Source organism: Aegilops tauschii, chromosome 1 (genome assembly GCF_002575655.3).
Source record: "Aegilops tauschii subsp. strangulata cultivar AL8/78 chromosome 1, Aet v6.0, whole genome shotgun sequence".
Lineage (NCBI taxonomy): Eukaryota > Viridiplantae > Streptophyta > Magnoliopsida > Poales > Poaceae > Aegilops > Aegilops tauschii.
The window spans coordinates 377,775,979-377,791,386 of record NC_053035.3 but is presented as its reverse complement, the minus strand read 5'-3'; the positions used below and the strand labels follow the sequence as shown (position 1 = coordinate 377,791,386).

Sequence of the window (15,408 nt, the reverse complement as noted above, 5' to 3'; positions counted from 1 at the left end):
TTGTTTACTCAGACAAATGCAGCTGAAAACTAGGTACTGGATAACTGTAGGGTTATGCGTGACCTTGGATTCAGAGAAAAAATCATGGAATTTGCCCACAGTCTCCAGTTTAGGTGCAGACGTGACAGTTATCTGCAAGTTGCTGCTGAGAATATCGTTAAGCAACCACTGAAGTGATGGGGCATCCTCTATAACAAGTTCGCCATGTCCACAACGAATTCCAATGCTTACAAGGTTACGTGAGTTTATTCTTATGCAGCGGCTTTCCATATTCCAAGTAAGCAGTAGGCACCGGAGTGCGGGGCAACTAGAGTGGATGATGCTTTCAAGCGAGATGTCTGATATACGAACGTCCACAAGTGAAAGCCTCTTGAGCAGTGGTAGTTTAAGAGCCTGAACGTAACTGTCTAGTATTTGGCAAAGAGCAAAGGTGGCGGTGTGTAGGGAGGATGCAAACGGAGAGAAGGATGCCGGTGCAAAAGGCGCAGATGATGGGTGTGTGAGTGCTCGTACGACACACTCTCTCACGAAATCTGGGAACATGTAATAGAACTCGAGCACCTCGAGATTGTTCAGTTTGGATGATTTCAACCAGGCATCGACGGCGGAGGGTCCGGACTGGAGGTAGCACGCCGGTATGCAGAGACGGTGAACTGCGCCCACATGGGCGGAGAGGATGGCTTCCGGAAGGGTCGTATCGTCAGTGCCAGATTTGCGAGGGCACCGAGTTCCGAAGTGCCTTTCACGGGCGAGCTCCCAGGTAGGAGGCGCCATGGAGATTTTCTTGATATGAACTGTTTCTAGAGGCTTAAAAAGACGAGGGGCAGGGATCTCACGGCAGTCGAGATTCAGAGGAGCGGTGGGCCATAAAGGAAGCCATTGACGAGCGAGGATGAGAGTACGGATGCTATCCCTGATGGGGAGACGAGAGATGATCTCACCTAGGATGACGTCTGGGAGATTGCTGATGCGGTCCGGACGAGTTTTTTTCCCGTGCTCCTCAGATCCGGTGGGCGGACCCTCACCAGTCCCCGCCGGCACCGCCAAACACCCAGAGGAATCCATCGTCGGTGGCACGAGCCTTGCCCTCTTGGTACTAGAAGCATCGGACTCCATCTAGGAGCAACGGGTGCGGTGGATCTGGAAAGACGGTTTGGAGGATGGAGGTGTTGCAAAACACTATTTATCAAAAAAAGTAGTATTTTTAAGTGATGTTGTTGCGAGAACAGTGACATCGGACAGTGGCAACAACTCGTACTCCATGCCTCCACTTGATTCACGCACATGCCTCTCCGAGCAGCGTGTCACTACAAACATACTGAACACGGACGCACGATCGAAACTCTTCTTTTTGACATGGGACGCACGACCGCAAGTCTTCTTCCTAATATGGGACCGTGCCTCCGCTTGCGACCAACATGCCTATCCGAGTACACGACTCAGCTGAAATAATGACAACTGGGAGGCACGACTGTCCCCTCTTATACTATATGACCGTGCCTTCACTAACTTCACGGTTGTGCCTCTCTTACTGCACAAAGTCAGCTAAGCTAATCATAGCACAGAGGCATGACCATGAGTCTTCTTAACACAATGCTGAACCTGCACTAGGTTCAAGTGCCTCTCTGAGCAAACATGTCGAACCGAGAGACACACCCACAACAACAACAACAGCGACGACAACCACGTTTAGGATCGCATCTGCTTTCAGTACCATAGTCTGAATAAGAATTTGAACTGATAAGTTCTATTAGGTATGTACTATGAGGATTTGAACTGCACTCATAGTTTGAAATAACACACGTACGATACTTAACTTAATACCATAGTAGTTAAAATTTATGTGGTGTAATGCCATCCCTCCATCACCGTACACATATCGCGTCATTCCGTTTTCTTATAAAGACCGGTGATCACAAGTGAGAGCGAGTCCTGCACGCGCACAGTGTGCCACTGGATACTGATAAGTACAACGCAATCAACTGTCAGCCTAGCTGCATCTGCAAAAGCAGAAATCCCGGTGATCGCCATCCTTCCATCTTTGTGTATACAGTAGGTGCCAGGCAAATCAACGCTGCTGAAAATTTGTACAAGCCTGATGCTGCCCTTGAGAGGCAAATATCCAAGCTTCATCCTAAGATCATTGGTAACAATAGCTGGGATTTTCTGTACAATAACAAATTATTCTGGCATTAGATACGCATGTTGACTGTGGTTTAGAGAAAGAAACAACGACGTACCAAACGGTCTGTGTGAATGTTGGTGAAACATAGACGGTGCATAAAGGTAATGGCAGGGATGTGTTTAGCATTTAGGACTAGTTTAATCATGCAAGCCATGTCGATATAGGAAAGTTTTATGCCCCGGGTGTAGACTGTCTCGTCTATGTAGCTCCTTTCCGATAAACTGAGGCCTTCAAGGGCTAAATAAATACAACCATGTATTAGCCACTATGTGTGAAGCAATGAATAGAGCAGTTAAAACTAAAATAAACGAATATTGGCTTTTAAAAGGGAAATTACAGTTTTAAACTACCTTATGAGTACAAAGAAAGATTTAATACATTATATCACAGAGATTAAGCACATAAATATCAACGGCATGCCACAGTAAAATTATAATAGATAAATGTTAAACCAGAACGAATATTGATAAGCGATCAGAACATACCAACGGAAGGTTTGGGAAACGCTTTGTGACCTCCTCGAGATTCACTCAACATCAAGTCAATGGGAAAGAAGAAACCTTCTGCTTGCAAATCCAATTGTATAATATCACCATAAAACAGATCATAGTCACGTATCAACTTTTCCCATCCAGGTCCATGAAACTTAGACCTGTGGTTGCCATCTGTAAACTTAATCTTGTAAGACAATTCCTCGGTAGTGCCGAACACAAGGTCAAAATCTTCGTCTTCAAAACCATCCTCGAAAGCTTCATCTTTCCATAAAGAGGTCAAAGAAAGGACCTGGTTCCGATAGTAGCATGGGACATACTGCATAAAAGTAAAATTAAGACAAAGGTATATAAATGTTTTACTGATTTTCAGAAGAAAAAAATGCATGAAAGAGTTTTTTTCCTTGAAATTTCTTGGCTTTCAGGCACGGGCACAAGCACCATCTATGACATTTAATTAAACCTATACAAAACAATTGAACTTCTAATTACATCAAGGCCTATAAAATAAAAACAAGCATGCGCAGTATAGTTCGCTCCGAAGGAATACGTGTGGTTGCTGACTGTGGAATAAAGATAACTGCAACAAATACAGTGACGAAGGTTTTTTACTGGCCACGCGTGATTTGTTAGCAAAACTTACCAGGCATGACTCATAACAACAAGGCAAAGACACAATCAAGAAAGATTGGGCAACATCAGATTCAACACCGGGACAGTTGAGGTTCCTGCAAACATCACACGCCATCTTTGTCTGCGAGATGTAACAATATATAAGACTCGGGTTCATTAATTATTAAAGAAAAAATTATTTCAACACTCCGCTAATGGTACAAAGAATTAAAGGACTGTATATCACTGATACATGCTTGTTTCAGTGAGTAAGACAGTGCAGAGCGAATGCTGATATGGTGATATCCCTTGATGTTAGTGTCTCTGTAAAAAAATGAAAGAACACGCACAGACCTCTTCAAATCTACAAGCTCTTGCAGCGAACTAGCTGGAAAAAAATCAACTGTTGTCCTCCAAGATTATTCCCCTATAGAACCTCTTCAAAGGGGTAAGATATTAGCACAAAAACTAAAATTAAAAGGGTAACATACAACAAGAATCCATCTAAAAAAGCACAGTGCACAACGCGTAAGTATTAAGCAGAGGGGAAAAAATTACTGTATTTCAGAGCAAGTGGGCGAATCGTAGATCCATCTATGTGGACTGTAGAGTGAGGAAGACGAAGCAAGAAAGACGGAAGGAACCAGAGAAGGGGAGCGGAAGAGCAAGTGACTCGGGAGGGAAGACGCACAAAACAATGTATTTATGGAGTAATTATGGAGAGGGAAGTAATTTTGTGTACTCGCTCGCCAAAGCTGGAACTACTGACAATAGTAAATGGCTCCTTGCCATCCCAGCGCAAAATAAAAGGGGCGTGGGAGGGGGGTGGGGGTTGGTGGGTCTGGCGAGTAGGTGGAGTATTTGGTCGAGCCGGACCATGTCGAAGTCCCTCGCTTTCATTTCCCCTCTCGCTCTCTCACTATATCTATTCCCCCCTCTCTCTCCCCCTCTCTCTCTCTCCCTCTCTCTCTCTCCTCTCGATTTCGATGCCGCCTACGGCATCGCATCTGCTCACATCCTCCAGGCCATGTCGACACAAAAGTTCGGACAAGAGGGGAGGAAGGAAGGCTTGAACTTCCTTGAAGTGGATTTTGATTTCTATGTAGGTGATTTCCTGCTACATGCGGAGCGTTGAACTGGGGTTTGTTTTCCAAACAAAAGATCTGAGCTCTAAACATTCATGTGTCCTTGTAGGAGAACCCTGACACCATCGAAGACCATGATTTATGTGGCAAAGAGCTCGACCGTCCTCTCTACTGTGTTCTCCACGATACCAAGCCTCTCAGGTGTGTGGCTTTTGAAGGAAGTGACACAGGGAGGAGGTTCTACGGCTGTGCTGTGAAAGTTAGTCACTTTCGAAAATCCGAGTTACTTTCTTGTTGAATCAAACTGTTTGGATATAGGACTTGTAGTCTACCAAAGAAGACTGATTTCTTCTTGTGTTTTCCGGTTGATTGTAGGAAACATTGTGTAGTCCTTTTACTTTACATAAAAGGGTAAAGGTCACTACTTATTTTACATCATTGAACACAAAAGAAGTGATCTAGACACTCTCATGTTTGTTTACAAATGGGACTTCTGTTTAATAGTCAGTATATTCTTCAGAAAAAAAAAACTCTCTAAATAAGTTGTCTGCAGAGGTAGCTCCAGATTAATTCAAGCTGGCTTAAAAGAAACTAAGTACAATTATGAAATAACTCCGCGGACAGGGTGGGCGAAGCACCATAATTGGTGTTGTGGGTACCTAACCATTGAAGTGCCACATTGCACAAACACGGTTCATAGTTAGTTGAATGAGGTTATAAACCAAGTATATGTGAACTTTATTATATTCCAGAGCTTCTGCAGTAGTGTATTAATAGTCTCTGTTTATTTGGTTCCTTTTTTGTTCGCAGAGAGGCGTGAACTGTGGAGTCGTCGAATGGGTTGACCGCCCATGGCCTATCATTATGCAGAGGTGCCTACTCAAGCTCTGGGGGATGTTAGATGAGAGCAATGATAATAGGCAAGCAAAGGATGAAGAGATAAGCGGGCTTAAAATGGATATTGAACAAGTGAACCTTAAGCTCGAGAATCTTGTTGCAGCTGTGGAAAGAACTAATGTAACTACCATGAAGATTGACAGGCAGAAGAAGCAGATGGGTATCGTTGATAAAGACGTCAAGCTCATTCAGAGGTCTCTCACAAGTGCCATTCATAATCTTAAGGATGACAAGGGTGAGATTAAGCTGGACAGGGATTTTCTGAAGGAGGAGGTGCATAAGCTGAAGGAGAATAGAAAGAAGATGCAAAGAGTCATCTGTGATCTTTTGGGGCAAGGGTTTGCGAACACTGATGACCTCCTGATGATCAAGGCAATCCTCGAAGAATGATCATTAACGATTGCCTCCTTTTGAAACGTTGCAAGTGATACTCGTCTAGTATAAGTTTATGCTTGGACATGGTTACTTGACTAAAGGCATGTATCTCATTTTTTGCAATCTTTCAGAGGGTGTGTGACAGTCTACACACATCAAATATTGATCTCCTAGATATTTTTATATTTCAAAGAAACGTGCTGCTAGCGAGGCGCATCCGGCAATCTTTCGTCTTGGATCGTTCCACGAGACATGGGTTACTGTAATCTAGCAAGGCACATATGTCGCTTTGGCAGGCATGGGGAACCATGCCTCTGGTGACGTGGCACTGACTTGTCAAAGGCACGGTCCTATGTCAGACAGGAGCACCGCACTAGCACTGACACACATAAAATCTACAATCTACAGAGTCGCGCTTACTCCTGAAGCCGACGCACGCCAGTGCCGACTCGATTGTTTGTACTCAGACATAAACTCGTTCACGGACATGCGTTTACACGAAAGGCACGTACAGTCTGAGGTCGCTGGGAGCATGGTTTGAGATTAAGCAGAGCCACGGCCATGTGCACATACAGTCTGCCATGAAAGGAGGCAGTGCCGTCTGGTCACTGCAGACGCACTGGTTTACATGCACTAGATGCACGTTCCTTGAAGAACAGGCAAGGCAGTGCCTCTTCTCTTCCAAATGTTTTTGTTCCCTGGTCGACGACCGCACACGAATGTTTTTGTAGCATCACGATAGTGACATAAAACTATAAAATTTTCAGAACAGCGGGTGCATAGCACAAAAGCATTGTTATAACAAGCTTACAAAATGGTGCAAAAGGCTTCAGCCATGTTTAGACATAACACAGAATTAGATTGGCGCAACAACATCTAACTGTACTAGCTTGAGGAACTAACTACAGCCCTGTGTCTAGCAGGCACAAGTGAACGGATCTGACAAATCCAGGCATTCAACACGCCTATGTTTCAAATCCAAGCACAGATGATTGCAGCATGCTGATAACTTGAGATGGGCGCGTTTGGAAACTTTATTCTCCCACAGGAACAACTTCTGTTGCTGTTCGTAAAATTCTTGCATGAAGTCTCAGGGAAGCGAAACTTAATCCTTATGGTCTCTAGCTCCATTGCATTCAGAATAAAGAACCTCACAAACTCAGTGTTCTTCCTACTTTTTTCATAATCTTCCAGTGTTACTGTCTTTAAATGAATGATGTGTTCTTTGAGAAACGCACGGTGCTTGGGATGCCAAATATTTCTTGCACCATCAGGAATGTTTCCTCCCTGAAAACACATAAAGGTTGAAAGATACTCAAGATCTATGGAAGGACAAAATGAATGATAAATTCCATGACCCCTGTCCCAATCAGTTCGTCGAACATTTCCCTAGATACGGATGTATGTATAATAATAAAAAACATGCCTAGACATAGGGTGTATCCATTGCAAACAAAATGTAAGATAAGCTTTTTGAGATGCAAGGAGTGCTGCACTATGCACGGTATGACCTTTTCATTGGGCGTGAGAATCATCACCTGAACAAACAAGTTCTCCAAATTTGGAAGGCACTTAAGCAAGTGAATGACCAGGTCCACTTTATAAGTCATGGCCAAAAACAAGGTTTTGACAGATTGCCGCATTGTAGATAGGCTGGCCGTCGCCAAACCCTTCACATAACATGGAAAATAAAACATAAAATTATTAGAACAAAAGGTTGGATGATATGCAACTACTTTCTCAAGGAAATGCAGCTGGAATTATTGTGAAATGTCAGTACCATAAGACCTGTGGAGTCAAGCGAGATCCTGAATTTGGCCAATGTCTCCAGTTTGGGTGCAGAGACGATGAATACCTCCATGTTATTGCTCTGGAGATCGTGGATCAACCTTTGAAGTGAGGGGGCATCCTCGATGATGAATTTTCCTTTCTCACCACGGATGCCGATGCTTACAAGGTTAGGGGAATTTATTGTGATTCGATGCCTTTCTCTATTGCAAACAAGCAGCAGGCACTCGAGTGCAGGGCAACTAGAGTTGATCATGCTTTGCAATGAGAAGTCTGATATATCAACCTCAACAAGCAAAAGTCTCTTGACCAGTTGTAGTTCAAGTACCTCTACATAATGGTCTGGTATCTGGCAACACGCGAAGCTCACAGTGCGCAGAGAACAGGAAAACCGAAAGACGGACTTGGGTAGTGAGGGCGTAGATGAAGAGCATGTGTGCGATAGTTTGACAGTTTCTTTCACAAATCGTGGAAACAGGTAGTAAAACTCAAGCACCTAGAGATTGTTCAATCTGGGGGACTCAAGCCAGGCGTGGGCAGTAGAGGGTCTGCATTGGAGGTAGCACGCCGGTATACGAAGGCGGAGAACTGCGTCCACATGGCTGGAGAGGATGGACTCTGGAAGGCAAGAACCATCACCAGGAACTGTTTTTCCCTGATGCCAAGTTCCGATGTATCGTATGCGAGCAAGCTCCTCGCTGTAGGCAGAGACCCTACTGATGATCTCGACATGAACTGTTTCTAGGGCGTTAAAAAGACGAGCGACATGGATCTCACGGCAGTCAAGATTCAGAGGAGCGGTCGGCCAAACAGGACGCCAACGACGTGCGAGCATCCGAGTGCGGATGCCCTCCCTAGTGGAGAGACGGGAGATGACCTCACCGAGGATGGCGTCCGGGAGGTCGTTGATGCGGTCCGGACCAAACTGCTCTTCCTGATCCTCGGATCCGGTAGGCGCACCCTCGCCGCTTCCAGCCGCTACCGCCAAACCACCAGAGGACGGCGTCGCCGGTGGCGCGAGCTTCGCCCTCTTGGTGCATGGCACACCAGAGTGGATCTCCACCTCCGTCTCCGTTGCTGGGATCGCTCTGCCTGCGAGCGCCGCTATATGTGGCGTGGATATGAAAAGACCAAGGAAAAGGGTGTGTCTAGGGTTTCGAGACACTGTCCATTCGCCTTAAATAGCCGGAGCCTGGCCTCGGGCGACGAGCCAGAGTGGCGTCGCCGGAGGGGACGCCCGTCGGACCCTTGGGTTTCCAGAGTGGGGCCACGTGGCGTTCACACCCGAATATGAGGAGACACCCATCGAAACATAACTGGGGATGGGAGGGAAGGGGAGAAGAGTGGAGGGATCCGTTCAAAATGATTCCGTTGACTCAATCACCAGGAGAGGCACGGTATGGCGGCCCAGACAGGCATGCTTGCGTTTTACGTGGGGTCACGTTCGTGCGTTTATAGCAGAAACCCGCGGCAGCCGCCTCATCCTTGATTTAGTGTTTCGGGTCATAGGCACGGGCATGAAGCGCTCAAAGGCATGGTCGGTGGTATTACATAGAGTCACGCTAGCCTGTGACTCTATCAGACGAAGATGCACGGGCGTTTAGCCCACGGAGATGAACCTTTGTCTTACGCACAGCCACGGACGTTTACTCTATGAGGCACGGATTGGCCTATAAGAGAGACGCTGTTTTTAAAAGCTTATTTCCTTGTATTTAAGAGCACGGACGTGCAGTCCATACAGACACGGTTCCGTACTGAATTGTGTCACGCTTCTTTCTTGATAAAGGCGTCGACGTTCCTAGCTGTCTGTGTTTCAGTGTCAAGGGTCACAAGCACGGGCATACATCCCTCAAAGGCATGGCGTGCTATTATATAGAGTCGCGCACAAAGGTTTTCTGATTGTATTCCGAATGAGTCGGTGGGCTCGGTCAAAACGAGAGGCATGGACGTCAAGCCCTCGGAGGCATAGTTTGTTCTTACTCGGAGTCACGTTTGTGCATTTATTACGGAAACCTAATAGATTCGGGCGACTGTCCTTGTTAGAATTGTTTTCGTTGTATGATTTTAACTCAAATGCACGAAGGTGACTTGATATGTTTAGTAGCGTCCTGGTCCTTTACGCATGAAGACGACTTTCTGTGTGTCAGTGTTTCAGGTCACAGGCACGGTTGTCAAGCCCACAAATGCACGAAGGCGACTTTATATGTTTAGTAGCGTCACTATCCTTTACGCGTGTTAGTGTTTCAGGTCGCAGGCACGGTTGTCAAGCCCACAAACGCATGACCTGTAATTATCCAGAGTCACCTTCGTGTCTCTTTGTGTTCCAAATGCATCCGATGACTATATTACCAGGACAGGCACGGTCGGGATGTCGAGGGAGGCATGCTTGTGTTTTACACGGAGCCACGTTCGTGCATTGATTGTGGAAACACAACATTTCGACGGGCGTCTCGACCTACTCGGGTGTGAACTCCACGTGGCGCCGCCACGGAAACCCAAGGGTCCGATGGACGTCTCCTCCAGTGACGCCGGTCTGGCTCGTCGCCCGAGGCCAGGCTCATGCTATTTATGGCGGACGGACGGAGTTTCAAAACCCTAGCCACACACTCTTCCATCCTCTGCCCGCCGCTAGGCCATCCATTCCTCTTGCTGCTCTCTATCCTAACCCTCTCCGCCATGGCTGGTCAGGAGGAGACTACTGCGAAACCCAGTGTCCAGACACTGCAGGAGATCCAGGCTGGCGAGGGTTCCTCATCTGTAAGTTCACTCTGCTTCCGCTTCATTTGTTTTTTCTTTCCTTCAGCTACTTGGTTTAGTTGTGAAACGTGAATAAGCCAGACGGAGTCTCGAAACCCTAGCCACGTCCCCTTCGTCCTTATGTCCGCCTCCAGGCCATCCAGCAATCTTGCTGTTCTCTATCCTGACACTCTAAGCCACGGTTGTGCAGAAGGAGACTCCTCCAGAGCGTCGTGTCCAGTCGCAGGAGAAGATCTCGGCTGGCGAGGGTTCCTCATCTGTAAGTTTGCTCTGCTTCGGCTTCATTCGTTTTTTCTTTCTTTCGGCTACTTGATTTAGTTGTGAAACATGGATCATTGTGGTGAGCTTCATCCTAATGTTGATGAGGGTGCGTCCAGCCATCAATCTGACATCTTCTCCTTTGACCAGCTGAAGAACCTATTCAATACTGTGGAAGACTTCGTGAAGATATCCACGAAGTTGGACAATGAGAACAAAGCCATCATTGCACTTCTTGTGGATGAGAAGGCGTGGCTCGAACTTCAGCGCGATAAGCTGAAGCTGGAATCATACGTTATGAAGAAACAGATCGAGGAACTTCGTGCCGAGCAACCAAAAAAGAAGTCTCGCCGGACTAAGTAGACAGCAGCGACCCTGATCCTCGTATCTGAAGCTGTTAAGCAGTGCACTAAAAGTTTCTTATTTTGTCTTCCGTTACCTCGTGCCGTCAGTAACTTTGATAACAAATGTGTTTTACTTTCCTGGGTCACGTTCATTTCAAGTTTATGGGCACAGATGAACATTAACGTAATGGCCAGTTCTAGAGACGCTATTTTTAAAAGCACGAACATGAAGTCTCTACAGCCAAAGTTTTTGAACCAACTAGAGTCATGTCTTGTGCACACATAAAGCCGTGGACATTCCTGCCTTTCTTTGTTTCAGTGTTTCGGGTCACAGGAAGGCATGGTCGGTGGTATTACATAGAGTCACGCTAGCCTGTGACTCTATCAGACGGAGACGCATGTGCGTTTAGTGTTAAGGGTCACAGGCACGGGCGTAAAAAGCTCAAAGGCATGGTCGGTGGTATTACAAACATGAACTCTTGTTATTAAATGTTCACAAGATATGAACTCTCTACGAACACAATTGCGTACTGAGTTGGGTCACGCTTTTTTCTTGATGTTACGTATATTATTCAATAGAAACGTGGAGGTTTGTCGTTGTATGTGTCACAGTGTTAAGGTTAACAGGCACGGGCGTACAGTCCTCAAAGGTATGGTATTGTATTATATAGAGTCACGCTCGCCTGTCTTTCAGTGATTAGCGTCACAGGAACGGTCGTCAAATCCACAAAGGCATCGTGTGGTATTATATAGAGTCATGTTCGCTTGTGTTTTGTGTTCCAAATGATTCAGTCAACTCATCCAGACGGAGATATCCACGGGGTTGTACAATCTTATGGATGAGAAGGCGAAGGCGAAGCTCGAACTTCAGTACGACAAGCTCAAGCTGGACACATACATTATGACAAGCTCAAGCTGCACACAGGCACGGGCATGCAGTGCTCAAAGGCATGGTCGGTAGTATTATTACATAGAGTCACGCTAGCCCGTGACTCTATCAGACGGAGATGCACAGGCGTTTGGTCCACAGAGCTGAACCTTTGTCTTACGCAAAGGCATCGTGTGGTATTATATAGAGTCATGTTCGCTTGTGTCTGTTTTCCGAATGATTCCGTCGACTCATTTAGACGGAGAGGCACGGGTGAGAAGCCCATCGAGGCATACTTTAGTATTAGAGAGAGTCACGTTCATGCGTTTATTGCACAAACCGAACAGAATTGGGTTCTGATATGAACACTCGTTGTTTACTTTGTGAGGCAATGAGTGGCAGATTAGAGAGACGCTGTTTTTGAAGCGCTCAAAAGGCATGGTCGATGGTATTACATAGGCTCACGGAGATGGACGGGCATTTAGCCCACGGAGCTAAACCTTTGTCTTACGCACAACCACAGGCGTTTTCTCTATGAGGCACGGAATGGCCTATGCGAGGGGCGCTGTTTTTAAAATCTTATTTCCTTGTATTTAAAAGCACGGACGTGAACTCCTTACGGACATGGTTCTGTATTGAGTTGTGTCACCCTTCTTTCTTGATTTTACGTATATTATTCGATATAAAAGGCGTAGACGTTCGTGGCTATCTATATTTCCTTGTATTTAAAAGATAGCGACGACACGCTTTTAAACAAAGCACAAGCACAGTGGTTCCACGACAAGCACGTCTCAATTTGCAGAAACAGCACTGTCGTGATTCTACAGGACGCTATGTTCTAGGATGTGCAGCATGTTTCCACCCAAACGTTCACCACAGGGTCATGGACATACATAGAGGAAGTGCCGCGCAGTGATAACAGACGCACAGTCTTACAGGTACAAGAGGCACGAGGAGGCATGTAGATTAACATCACCACAAATGAAACAGATTATACATGCGCACGCATATAGAGAGATGCATAAAAAGTGGACTACAAGAGATAAACTAAGTTGGTAATACTAAACGATCGATGGTATTAATTAATAATGGAAATTAACGACAGACATACAATATTAGAGTCAAATTTATAGTAGAGCACACACAATAAATAGAAGTCATGATCATGATAGATCGACTGGGTCACTGGAAACTCAAAAGTAGTAGTAGATAGCATAAATATATAGAACTTGCCTCCAAGCATGTGGGATGTGGCTTGCAGCAAATGAACGGAGAGCCAAGGCAAGGACCTAATCAAGGCGCCCGGGCTTGTGCCCTTGATGGTCCAGAGGTTGGACGAGAAGTGGGGGCAGCGTCAGCGAGGTGGATGTGCTCCTGAACGAGCTTCGCCAAAGTTTGCCTGTGGTCGAAGTAGGCCGCCATGGTCGACTTGTGGACGGCGTTGCAGGTGTCCTTGTAAACAATCTATCCGTAGATCTGGCTGAACTTGTCGATGTCATCATGCATGATGAGGCGCTGCGCGGCGAGAGTGACCTCCAGGTGGTCGTCCGGCGGCGTGCCGACTGGGAGCTGCAGGGCCATCAGCGCGCGAAAGAGATCGTTCCCATGGAGGCCGGCGAGCCGGGTCACGGAAGCCGAGGCGGAGGTTCGGCCTTTACGGAGGCGACGCATGGAATGGAGGCGAGCAGTCAGATCCTTCACCTTGCTGTTGGCGAAGCTGAACTTGTGGATGAAGTCTTCCAGTGCACCCTTGAGCCAGGCGGCAAAGCTAGCGTCGAAGAAGGAACGCGCCGTGGCGGACATCAGCAGCCCCTGGAGGCGCTGCAGCGCGTTGGGCTGCGGGTTGCTCTCCCTGACCACCTCAATAAGACGTACGGTGGTCGCCTGAATCGCCTCCATGGCCGATCTCTCACCATCTCGCTCTTGCTCTAATGGCCAAATAGTTGGATCAGAGTAGAAGAAGATGGATGGTGATGCTTTTAAACAAAGCACATGCACAACGGTTCCACGACAAGCACGTCTCGATTTGCAGAAACAACACTGTCATGGTTCTACAAGACACTATGTTCTAGACTGGGCAGCGTGTTTCCACCCAAAATGTTCACCACAGAGTCACGGACATGCACAAAAGAAGTGTCGTGCAGTGACAACAGACGCACAGTCTTACAGGTACAAGAGGCACGCCCGCTTCTGTATTGTAAAATACTTCAGCTAACGAGTTATTTGGAGAGGCACGGCCGTCACATCACACGTGACTGCGTGTTCCAGATGATTTTAGTCGCTCGCTCTATTCACAAAAGGAAATCCAAACATACAGACGGTGCACAAAAACATGAAAACTTGATAGTTTTTTGAGCTTGTGAGTTGCTTCACGGCTGAAGAGCACAAAAACAAGTTCCTGACAACCTTACAGACAATGGATAAAGTACAAGCTGGAAGTCTAAACTGGAAAGCATGCAACAACACCTATCTCTGACAGCCGGATAACCGTTTTCAACATCCACAGGTCAATGGATCCGGCAAATCCATGATTGGACACTGGTTTGTCCAGATGTGTACTTTTAAATCCAAGTTCATATGCCTACAATACCCTGACAATATAATACGAGCACGTCTAGAAGCCTTGTTGCCCCATTGAAGCACCTCTTCTTGATGTTCATAAAATCCTTCAGTGATGTTGTCTGGGGGGGAGAGAAACTTAAGCCTCATAGTCTCTAACTCCTTTGCGTTCCGAACAAAGAACGTTGCAAATTCAATGTTTTTGTTGCAGTGTACATATTTTTCCAGCGTTACTGTCTTCAGGCGAATGTCATGCTGTTTGAGAAACACCCGGTGCTTGTGGCGCCACTTATTTGTTACACCTTCCTCGCGGCATACTCCTCCCTGAAAATGCATGAAGAGTGAGAATACTCGAGGACTACAAAGGGAGATAGAGGCCTCCAATATAGTACACTATGCATTGTATGTGCTTTCAATGTGTCTGGAAATCATTACCTCGATAAACAGGTTCTCTAGGCTAGGAAAGCATCGCATCAAGGCAACAACCTTGTTCAGATTTAATGACATGTGGATAAGCAAGGTCTTCACAGATTGAACCGCCATTGATAGGCTGACTACAGACAAGCCTGCGTCAAGCACATATCATAAAATTAGCTGGATAAAAGGTCGCGTGACATGAAACTTCGGCACTGCAAGGAATGCAAGTAAAGAGTATAGTGCAAAAGGTGAGTACCTCGATAACTATAGAGCCAAAAATAATCTTGGATTCAGGAAATCCTTCATAAAAATTACCCAAACACTCAAGCTTAGGTGCAGAAAAGACAGTTATCTGCAAGTGCGGGCTCTGAATATCGTGAATCAATCGTTTAAGTGAGGGCACATCCTCAACAACGAGTTCACCATTCTCACAAAGGATACAGATGACTTCAACTTTGCCTGAGTTTATTCCGATGCAGTGGTCCAAGTTATTGCAAACAAGCAGGAGCCACTCGAGGGCAGGGCAACCATGGCTGATTATGCTTTGCAGTGAGACGTATGATATATCAACTTCCAAAAACGAAAGCCTCTTGAGGAGTGGAAGTTTAAATGATCGTGCATACTTATCAGGTATCTGGCAAAGAGCAAATGTGACGGTGTGCAGTGAGGAGGAAAACAGCAGCGTGGAAGTCGGTGGTGAGGGCGCGGACGAAGAGATTTTGTGTGGTAGTGTGATGGTTTTTCCCACAAAACGTGGGTACATGTAATAGAA

At 46.2% G+C, this 15,408-nt stretch overlaps 1 protein-coding gene across 1 annotated transcript; it reads right to left on the bottom strand.

Moving 5' to 3' along the window:
* Positions 1-6,617: 6,617 nt before the first annotated feature.
* Positions 6,618-10,111, bottom strand: LOC109765352 (F-box/FBD/LRR-repeat protein At1g13570-like). The gene is made up of 5 exons (XM_020324146.1): positions 10,039-10,111; positions 8,023-8,537; positions 7,426-7,782; positions 7,184-7,315; positions 6,618-6,932 (listed from the first exon to the last, which is right to left on the bottom strand). The coding sequence occupies exons 1-5, from the start codon at positions 10,109-10,111 to the stop codon at positions 6,618-6,620; spliced, it is 1,392 nt and encodes a 463-aa protein (XP_020179735.1).
* Between the last annotated feature and the right edge of the window lie 5,297 nt (positions 10,112-15,408).

Coding starts and splice junctions, on each gene's coding strand:
- LOC109765352 (XM_020324146.1), bottom strand. CDS start 10,111: ATGGCGGAGAGGGTTAGGATAGAGAGCAGCAAGAGGAATGGATGGCCT. Junction 8,538..10,038: donor CGGGCAGAGGATGGAAGAGT/GTGTGGCTAGGG, acceptor CGCCACATATAG/CGGCGCTCGCAGGCAGAGCG. Junction 7,783..8,022: donor TCTCCAGCCATGTGGACGCA/GTTCTCCGCCTT, acceptor GCGTGTTGCCAG/ATACCAGACCATTATGTAGA.